Source organism: Loxodonta africana, chromosome 7 (genome assembly GCF_030014295.1).
Source record: "Loxodonta africana isolate mLoxAfr1 chromosome 7, mLoxAfr1.hap2, whole genome shotgun sequence".
Lineage (NCBI taxonomy): Eukaryota > Metazoa > Chordata > Mammalia > Proboscidea > Elephantidae > Loxodonta > Loxodonta africana.
Genome location: NC_087348.1, coordinates 18,661,684 through 18,672,642, shown reverse-complemented (window position 1 = coordinate 18,672,642; position 10,959 = coordinate 18,661,684). Strand labels below are relative to the sequence as shown.

The 10,959-nt window shown below is 43.0% G+C and overlaps 1 protein-coding gene across 1 annotated transcript; it reads right to left on the bottom strand.

The window, feature by feature from the left end:
* Positions 1-2,636: 2,636 nt before the first annotated feature.
* LOC100655786 (olfactory receptor 5J3-like) lies at positions 2,637-3,674 on the bottom strand. Its single transcript, XM_003421386.3, has one exon. The coding sequence runs from the start codon at positions 3,609-3,611 to the stop codon at positions 2,637-2,639; it is 975 nt and encodes a 324-aa protein (XP_003421434.1). The 5' UTR covers positions 3,612-3,674.
* Between the last annotated feature and the right edge of the window lie 7,285 nt (positions 3,675-10,959).

The following is a 10,959-nucleotide window of genomic DNA, read 5'->3' as shown; positions in this document are numbered from 1 at the left end:
TTCTTGATTATGTACAGGTTCCCCATGAGCACAATTAAGTGTTCTGGAATTTCCATTCTTCAAAATGTTATCCATAATTTGTTATGACCCACACAGTCGAATGTCTTTGCATAGTCAATAAAACACAGTTAAACGTCCTTCTGGTAGTCTCTGCTTTCATCCAGGATCCATCTGACATCAGCAATGATATCCCTGGTTTCAAGTCCTCTTCTGAATGCAGCTTGAATTTCTGGCAGTTCCCTGTCGATATACTGCCGCAGCTCCTTTTGAATCATCTTCAGCAAAATTTTACTTGCTTGTGATATCAATGATATTGTTTGATAATTTCTGCATGGGTGGAATCACCTTTCTTGGGAATAGGCACTAACATGGATCTCTTCCAGACTATTGGACAGGTAGATGTCTTCCAAATTTCTTGGCATAGATGAGTGAGCACTTCCAGTGCTGTAGCCATTTGTTGAAACATCTCACCTGGTATTCCATCGATTCTTGGAGCCTTGTTTTTTTTGCCAATGCCTTCAGTGCAGCTTGGACTTCTGCCTTCAGTGCCATCGGTTCCTGATCACATGCTATCTCCTGAAATCGTTAAATGTTGAATTCTTTTTGGTATAGTGACTGTGCATATTCTTCCATCTTCTTTTAATGCTTCCTGGGTTGCTTAATACTTTCCCCATAGAATCCTTCGCGATTGCAACCCGAGGCTTGAATTTTTCCTTCAGTTCTTTCAGCTTGAGAAGTGCTGAGCATGTTCTTCCCTTTTGATTTTCTACCTCCAGGTCTTTGCCCATGTCATTATAGTACTTTACTTTGTCTTCTTGAGCCACCCTTTGAAATCTGTTCAGCAATTTTACTTCATCGTTTCTTCCTTTTGCTTTAGCTAGTCGACATTCAAGACCAAGTTTCAGAGTCTCTTCTGCATTCCATTTTGGTCTTTTCTTTCCTTCCTGTCTTTTTAATGACCTCTTGCTTTTTTCATGTGTGATGTCCTTGATGTCATTCCACAACTCGTTTGGTTTTTGGTCATTAGTGTTCAATATGTCAGATCTGTTTCTGAGATGGTACCTAAATTCAGGTGGGATATACTCAAGGTCGTACTTTGGCTCTGATGGACTTGTTCTAATTTTCTTCAGTTTCAACCTGAACTTGCACATTAGCAGTTGATGGTCTGTTTTGCAATTGGCCCCTGGCCTTGTTCTGACTGATGATATTGAGTTTTTCCATCGTCTCTTTCCACAGATGTAGTTGATTTGACATTTGTGTATTCCATGTGGTGAGGTCCGTGTGTATAGGTGCTGTTTATGTTGTGAAAAAAGGTATTTGCGAGGAGGAAGTCTTTGGTTTTACAAAATTCTGTCATTCGATCTCTGGCACCATTTCTATCACCAAGGCCAATCCTTCTTCTTTGTCTCCAACTTTTGTATTCCAGTCACCAGTAATTCTCAATGCGTACTGATTGCATGTTCAGTCAATTTCAGACTGCAGAAGTTGGTGAAAGTCTTCAGTTTATTCATCTTTGGCCTTAGTGTTTGGTGCATAAATTTAATTATAATCATATTAACTGTTTCTTCCTTGTGATTTAAATGTTAATCACATGTAAATACTACATAACAACATCTAGGCTAGTGTCTGACCAAACAACTGGGCACCATAGCCTAGTCAGGTTAACACATAAAATTACACATCACAATGTTCAAACAAATTTTATTTGAATGTCAAAAATATTTGGAGCCTTATTTGACATCTGGGTTTCACAATAAATCTCCCCTTTTTTTCCCTTCTTAAATGAATAAGATTTCAGTATGATACAAAAAAAAAAAAAAAGACTTTGTTCAAGGCCATAAAGGTAATTTGATTTTGATTAAAAAATAATGTGGTCTTTTAGCTTTTTATTTTATATAAATTGGACATTTATGAAAAAATGGTAGCTCACCATCACTGTAGACCACATTCCAATCCCTAGCTAATTGTAGTGGAGATTTCTGTATCAGGGACTCCATTTTCTCCCATGAAGTCCAGTGCTTACTATCTCCTTTCTATAATCAAAAACTATAGGGACCATTTCTTTAATGTCGCATACTCAAAGGGGCAATATTCCCTCCAGAATCTTGTAGGGGAGACTACTCTAGTTGAAATATATCATTTTTGCTGTTTGACTTTGAACAATTCTTTCTATTTTTGAGAAATATCAAGATAGGAGGAAGATAGAATGCTGCTCCCAACTCTGAAGTGACAAGAGGGCTTATTTCTACCTCCCACATCTTTGTAAGCCAGAAGTGTGGATGTAGGATATTGGTAGATGTAAGATATCCATGCTGAAGGTAGGATATCAGGGGATACAGGGTATCTGTGGCCAAACAGGTCAGTGGTCTTGTCTAGGACTTGATCTTGAGGAGATGATGAGAGATGATATGCAGTTGGATGCAAGAGAGAGTATGGTGTAGTGGCTAGTGTATGGGTGGCTTGCCTAGCAACAGAGCATTAGTGAATGATCAGAGGCAGTGTTGCCAACTCTAGCAAGAAAATTCCAAAGTGATGATCCCAGTGGTGGCAGCCTACACAGATCATTCTTGTGACAGAATCTTAGCTGAGCCTTGCCTCTCAGTTGCTATCCCATCTGGGTTGTTTAGGCATCTCTTCTATTTTATAAGCTTCCAGATGTCTTTCTGACAAATTTCTCTTCTGCTTAGGTAATGAATTCTAACTTGCGCAGCGGCCTTGACATCTTTATTCCTTAGGCTGTAGACCAGGGGGTTCAGCATGGGGATCACAATGGTGTAGAACACAGAGAGGATTTTGTTATAGGCTGAAGCACTCTCAGGATTGGGTTGGAGATATACAAGGAATGCAGATCCATAGAAGAGGGAGAGCACAGTGAGGTGGGAGGCACAAGTGGAGAAGGCCTTGCGTTGGGCCTCCAGGGACCTCATCCTACAGATTATGGCCAGGATGTATGCATAAGAGATCAAGATGACTGAGACTGTGGGGACAATGACCAAGGCGGAGAAGAAGAGAAGGATGATATTGGCTGTGGTGGTATCTGAGCAGGCCAGTTGGAGCACTGGGGGGATGTCACAGAAGTAATGATCGATGATGTTGGGGCCACAGAAAGGTAGGCTGAAGGCATTGCCTGTCTGTACAGCTGAAATGAACACACCCACAGCATAGGTGATCACCACCAGCTGGACACACAAGTGCTTGGACATGATAGTGCGGTAGAGGAGAGGGTGGCAGATGGCCACAAATCGGTCATAGGCCATGATGGCCAGGAGCAAACCCTCCCCTGTTCCATGAATGTTCATTAGGGCCATCTGGACCACACAGCCTGAAAAGGAAATGGACTGGTCAGTGATAAGGAAGCTGGTCAGCAGTCTGGGGGTGAACACGGAGGAGTTGCAGATGTCAAGGAAGGAAAGCACACTCAGGAAGAAGTACATGGGAGTGTGGAGGGGAGAGCTGGTGCGGATGAGGTCTATAATGCCTAGGTTGCCGACCAGAGTCATGGAGTAGATCAGCAGGAAGATGGCAAAGAGGAGTTGTTTTAGATCTGCCTGGTCTGTGAGGCCCAGCAGAATGAATCTTGTCACTGTAGTGTGATTCTGCCCCAGTGCCATTCCACTGGTGTGTTTTCCATAAGACAATGAACAAGGGGAGAAGCAAGATTGTTAATATTGAGGTCAAAGAGGTGGTCTTTAACATATTTTACAACTGAGGAACCACATCTTTCTCTAAGTGGCACACTGGTCCCCAAATCCCACATCAATCTCATCATAACAAGCTATGTCTACAACATTTAAGGGTTTTCTATTCCGTTAGAATAATGTCTAAATTACTTATTCTACCAGATGTCCTATATGACACACATCCGTGCTATCTCGTTCTCAGTTTACCCGCTAGCAATTCTATGAATGTACCATGTTATCGCAAATGTCTCTGCCTTTCCATATTCTATATTTTCTTGCAATGGCCTTTGGGTTGGAGATATACAAGGAATGCAGATCCATAGAAGAGGGAGAGCACAGTGAGCCCAGCCTAGAGATCTGTTCTCCTCCTCTATCCTTCTCTTTGGGCAGCCTTAAATTCCAAAGATAATCCTTTAGTTGAATGAATGATAACAAAAAAACCCCAAACCCAGTGCCATCGAGTTGATTCCGATTCATAGTGACCCTATAGGACAGAGTAGAACTGCCCCATAGAGTTTCCAAGGAGTGCCTGGTGGATTCGAACTGCTGACCCTTTGGTTAGCAGCCGTAGCACTTATCCACTACTCCACAAAGGTTTCCGAATGAATGATACTACATTTTAATATTAAAAAAATTTCCATTTATCTTTTTTATTGGATTTTCTTAACTCTGATAGGAGGAGAGTTACTTAACATGTCAAAAATTTGTGCTCTAGTATCTATCTCAGTGCCTAGTGTCAATAAATTAATATCAATTTATTATGAATTATCAAATTATCTAAGGTAAGGGCAACTCAATCTTTCAGTTGTTTCCTCTAAAAACCTTCCAGCCAATGTTGACCCTTTTTTGCCTCTCACTCCTCATCCACTGTATCAGCAAATTGTATTACCTCTACCTTTAAAATATGTACTGACTTCCCACCTGATCCAAGACATCATCATATCTTCCTTGGGTGATTGCAATTGCTCTTAGCTGTTGTTCTGCTTCCTTCTTATCGGCAGAGCAGCTGGCGTCGTTCTGGTAACAGGAAAAAGTCAAAATCCTTACAATGGCCCCCCAGAGCCTCTACTCAGTTCACCACTACCCTGTTACTCTCTTTTACCTCAGTCTTGTTTTCGTATGCTTCTCACCGTTGCTTGCTCTGTTCTAGCTCACTTGCCTCCTTGTTCTTCTTAGGACATGCCAGGCATGACTTAACACCTTTGCACCAACTATCCCCTTTCCTTGGAACACTCTTGTTCCAGTTAGCCACATGGCTCCTTCCCTCATCTCTTTCAAGTTTTGGCTCAAATGTCTAAGCATCCTATTTAAGACTAAACTGTCCCCTGGACCCCTAGCATGCCTTATCTCCCTTCTCTGCTTAATTTCTTTCTCAGAGGACTTATTACCTTGTAACATGCTATATACGCTTTTTTTTTTATTAGTTTTGTTTATGATCTCCTTCCTTACATTAGAATGCAAGGACCAGGAAGGCAGGCATTTTTGTCCATGTTGTTTATTGGTCTATCTCCACTGACTGGCACATAGAAACCCCCAATTGCCAATGTGTCCACTCTGATTCATGGCAACCCCATGTATGTCAGTGTAGAACTATACTGCATAGGATTTTCAATGGCTGATTTTTTTTTAATTAAAATATTTTATTGTGTTTTCAGTGAAAGTTTACACACAAATTAGATTCCTATTTAACAAGTTCTACACAATTTGTTCAATGACATTGGTTACGGTTTTCACAGTGTGTCAACTTTCTCATTATTTCTGTTCTGGTTGTTTCATTTTCATTACTCCAGTTTCCCTGCCCCCTTGCTTCCTTGTCATAACCCTATGGAGCACAGTTCTACTCTGATGCACATAGGGTCATCATGACCTGGAATCGACTCCACGGTGACAGGTTAACCTGCCAATAGTCACAAATGCATGAATTGAGATCTGAATCTTGATATCCATGTGGAGAGTTATTGGCTTAATCTCCTCTTCACTGGGGAGGGAGAGTAGCCTCAGAAAAGAAAATAAATAACACAAGTGAGAATTCTATCACTGCACCACCAATAACTCTCTCCCTCCCTCAGTGGTAGGGCTTTTGAATTCCTCAAGGGAATTCAGGACCTCCAGAGCCTCCAGACTCTAAACACACACCTCCCTTTGGGGTTTACCCAGTAATGACACAAGAGCAGTGTTACACCCCTGCCCCTCCTGTTCGAATAACTAACCCTACTGGGGACTCAGTGAGAAGGCACTCAAAACAGTTTGTCAATGAATCAGTTTCATTTAATTCTGAAGTGCTTGAAGGATCAGAAAGAACAAGGGAATTATCTTTCAATTTTAGTTACTTAGTTGCTTGTTTTTTAAATGAAAAATATATTTCTATGGTACAAAATTCAGAAGGGAATACAGCGAAAATTATGTCTCTCTCCTGTGCTGATTCCTGAGCCACTCAGCTCTCTTCCTCAAAAGCTACCAGTTTTTTGTGTATCTTTGCATGGTTAGTCTTTACTTATACAAGTGACATTTGTATATATAGTGCCCTACCCCTTTTTAAGGAAACCCTAGTGGCATAGTGGTTAGGAGGTACGGCTGCTGACCAGAAAGAGGTATGACTGTTCGAATCCACCAGGCTCTCCTTGGAAACTCTATGGGGGCAGTTCTACTCTGTCCTGTGGGGTTGCTGTGAGTTGGAATTGACTTGATGGCAACCAGTCAATGGATCCCTTTTAAAAAAGGAGCGTTGGTGGGGCAAAGAGTTAAGCGCTTGGCTGTTAACTGAAAGGTTGCTGGTTTGAACCCAACCTACTGTCTCCTAGGGAGAAAGACCTGGGGATCTGCTCCTATAAAGATTACAGCCAAGGAAACCCTATGGGGCAGCCCTACTCTTTGTTGGAATCCCCTCAGTAGCGCCTAACAACAACACTTTTAAAAGATACCAATGGTAGCCAACTATACACATTGTTCTCCACCTTGCTTTTTTTTTTTTTTTTTGCAAACAACGTGTCTTGGAGATCCTTCCATGTGAATAGATTAAGTGCTGTCCACTTTTTTCAAGGCTACATAATGTTACATTTTATGAATGGCCCATGTAAGCATTTCCCTAATGAGGAACATGTAGGTTGTTCCCATGCTTTTGCAATTAACAACTACACAGCATCAATCTTAGAGCAACTTTGGGTTGAAGCAGTTTGGAATCTAGAGCTATTGTTGGTTGTCATGCAGTTGATTCCAACTCATGATGATCCCATGTGTACACAGTAGAACTGCTCCATAAGTTTTTCAGGGCTGTGATCTTTTGGAAGCAGATTGCCTGGCCTGTCTTCCTAGGCATCTCTGGGTGTGTTCCAACAGCCAACCTTTCAGCTAGTAGTCGATTGCTTAACTCTACCACCCAGGGACTCTTTAGAGCTGTTGTTGTTGTGTGCCATCAAGTTGATTCTGACTCATAGCGACCCTATAGAACAGAGTAGAACTCTTGCACGGGGTTTCCTAGGGTATAATCTTTATTGGGCCGGGGGGGGGGTGGGGGGAGAGGGAGTGAGAAGCACTGGTGGTACAATGTTTATGTGCTTCACTGTTAATCCAGAGGTCAACTGTTTGAACGCACCCCAGAGGCTCTGCAGGAGAAAAGACCTAGCGATCTGCTCCCATAAAGATTTTAGCCCAAAGAAAAAAAAAAATTTTTTTTTTTCTTTAACCCTATGGGGGCATTTCTCCTTTCAGCCTGGCAACAAGGAACAGGAAAGAACCATGGCACTGGGAAGGTCTCCTCCTCTTCTCTTCAGACTGCTCCGGGCCTCCCTAGCATAGGAGGAAACTCACTGTCTTCCTTATGGGATTTTCCAGCTTATATTTGCGCCCAAAGAACAGAAATTAGCACTTGATCTAATTATTGAACTTAATAACCATGCTGAGGGCCAGTCTGGGAGTACATGGGTTGCCAAATGGTTAGGTGCTCGACTACTGACCAAAAGGTTAGTGGTTCAGACCCACCCAGAGGCACCTCAGAAGAAAGGCCTGGGAATCTGCTTCCAAAAGTTTACAGCCTTGAAAATCCTTTGGAGTGCAGTTCTACTTTACATACATATGGTTGCCATGAGGTGAAATCAACTCAAGAGCAATGAACAATGACAACAAGGGGGTTTAGGTGGCAGCTTATTGGTCCAGAGGCCCAGCATATAGGAAGACAGACAGACCTTGAGTGGTTGGCCCCTGAGAACCCAGCTCTAAGGACTTATGGTGAACATCTGACAGCCTCAAACAGCGGGGGGAGTAGACGGTTCTACATCTTTCTTCATGGACTCCCCAACCATTGCAAATGCATTGCCAAATAGGTAAACCTTTCATTGCCTTTTTTGGAAGGGTTGCTTCCATCCACTGCTGCCACCTGGATTGTTGGCTAGTTTCTGAGAAGCATTTTATTGCCTAGCAGTTGCAAGTATCGGCCAGGTCTGGATTTGAATCCCAGCTTCCCCCCTTACTAGTATTGTGACCCTGAAGAAGTTATCTTACCTCACTCAGGTTTCTCTCTGGCAAGGTGGAAAAGCACCTACCCTTAGGGTTTTGGTGAGAGTTAAATGAGGCAGTACATTTAAAGCACTCGTCAGCAGGTTTGACACAGGGCCTTCCCTGAGTGGTACAAATGATCAACGCACTCTTGGCTGCTGAGGGGTTGGAGGTTCAAGTCAACCCAGAGAAGCTTTGGGAGAAAAGCCTGGCGATGTACTTCCAAAAAGTCAGCCACTGAAACCCTATGGAGCACAGTTCTACCCTGACACGGTGGGGTAGTCATCAGTTGGAGTTGACAGCATCTGGGACACAAGTCCTTAATCCTTTTTCAAATAATTTACCTTATATGACGGGGTCCACCATAGAGGGTCCCAGACAGAGCTGGAGAAAAATGTGGAACAAATTTCTAACACAAAAGAAAAAAAAAAAAAAAAAAGACCAGACTTACTGGCCTGACAGAGACTGGAGAAACCCCAAGAGTATGGTTCCTGGACACACTTTTAGCTCAGTAATGAAGTCATACCTCAGGCTCACCCTTCAGCCAAAGATTAGACAGGCCCGTAAAACAAAACACCGGCTCAGGAGCAAGAACTAGAAGGCAGGAGGGGACAGGAAAACTGGTTAATAGAGAACCCAAGGCCGAGAAGGGAGAGTGTAGACATGTCCTGGGGTGGTAACCAATGTCATAAAACAATATGTGTACTAATTGTTTAATGAAAATCTAATTTGTTCTGTAACCTTCAACCTTCATCTAAAATACGATAATAAAAAAAAATTACCTTATTTTTGTTGTTGTTGAGAATACACACAGTACCCAATACTTTTTGAATCGTTCTGATTTTTAAATGTGGGCTCGAGGGTATGGGGAAGAAAGCGATCTAAAGAAGGAGACCCCGTGGAGATGGAGATCTTCTGTGAGCACACTGACCTGTGGAAAAACAACCACCATTTCCCTTTGATTCCAGCTCCTGGAGACCCCTGGGTGTGATGCTCCCTCCCTGTGGTGTTGGCTGCCTTGGACCAGTTCCAGGGGCAGGTACCCTCAGACAGTGCTGGCTGACATTTGGACGGCTCCTTCCTGGCTAGGCTTCTGACTGAGCTCATATATGGCTTTTAAGTGTAGGCCTGTGAGAACTGGCTCCTTTTGGATTGTCCCAGGGGCAAAGCAGGAAGCCAATGATTGGTGGTCCAGGATACACAGGGAGTGATGCCTGGATATTGGGTCTTGTTGGGTGTATGTGGCCCGGGAGTCTCTGGGGCTCCTGGTCAAGGGCTGTCCCCCTTCATTAACCAAATCCCTCCCCTGGGGCCTCTAACTTGATCTAATGAGTGTGAGACTCCAGAGAGAGAGAAAAAGCCATTACACAATGTCATCATTCTTGCCTCCAAGCAATTAATTTTTTTGCTCTTTAACAGTGGAGAGGTTGTTAGTGATCTTTTTTTTTTTTTTTTTTTTTTCTCTCTTAGCTGAAACCCAAGGCCCAATAAGGTTCAGTCATTTCTTCTGGTCATGCAGCACATCACTGGTGATAATAATATACAACTAGCTTTTGTACAGTTTAGCAATAGCTTGCATGTATATTACCTCATTTCATCTTTAAACAAACCTTTTGAGGCCTGCTCAGCAAACACATTGTCTCTATGTTATGAAGGGGGAAACTGAGGCCCAGGAAAATGATGAGATTAGTCAAGGTCATATCTGGTAAGTGCCTCCACCCCACCACCAGTTCCCTTTGAGTCTGCTGTGACTCCTGGTGACTCCGGGTGTGTCAGTGTAGAACTGTGCTCTGTAGGATTTTCAGTGGCTGAGGTTTTGGAAAGAGATCATCAGGCCTTTTTCCAGAGGCTCCTCTGAGTGGGCTCAAACCTCCAATCTTTTGGTTAATAGCTGAGCGCATTAACTGTTTGCACCATTCAGGGACTGCAGTAAGTGGAACAGTAAGGACCAAAGCTAGGTTCTTCTGGCCTTCAATATTTGCCTCTGGGGGCTCAGTCATCTTGGAGTCACTTAATGGAACTGGTCTAAAGAACAAATCCAAAATTTTTTTTGGTGTTGTTGTTGAGTCAGTTTCGACTTGAAGAGACTGTATATGACAGAGTACAACTGCCCCATATGGTTTCCTAGGCTGTAGTCTTTATGGGAATCTAAGGATGTATTGCATTGGGCAAACCTGCTGCAAAAGACCTGCTTCTTTGTTGAGAAGCGAAGATGTCATTTTAAGAACTAAGCTGTGCCTTGCCTAAGCCATGGTATTTTCAATTGTCTCATATGCGTGCGAAAGCTGGACCATGAATAAAAAAGACCAATGAAAAATTAATGCCTTTGAATTATGGTGTTGGTGAAGAATATTGATTATACCATGAACCACCCGAAGAATGAACAAGTCCGTCTCGGAGGAAGTACAGCCAGAGTGCTCCTTGGAAGCAAGGATGGAGAGACTTCGCCTCATGTACTTTGAACATGTTATCAGGAGGGACCAGTCCCTGGGGAAGGCCATCAGGCTTGGTAAGGTAGAGGGTCAGCGAAAAAGAGGAAGACCCTCAATGAGATGGGCTGACACAATGGCTGCAATAATGGCCTCAAACAAAGCAAGGATTGTGAGGATGGTGCAAGACTAGGCAGTGTTTCTTTCTGTTGTCCATAGGGTCGCTCTGAGTTGGAACCAACTTGGTGGCACCTAACAAATACAACAGCAATCTTTATGTGAGCAGATCTCCAGGTCTTTTCCACATGGAGCTGCTGGTGGGTTTGAACTGCTGACCTTTAGTTTACCGCTTAACTGTA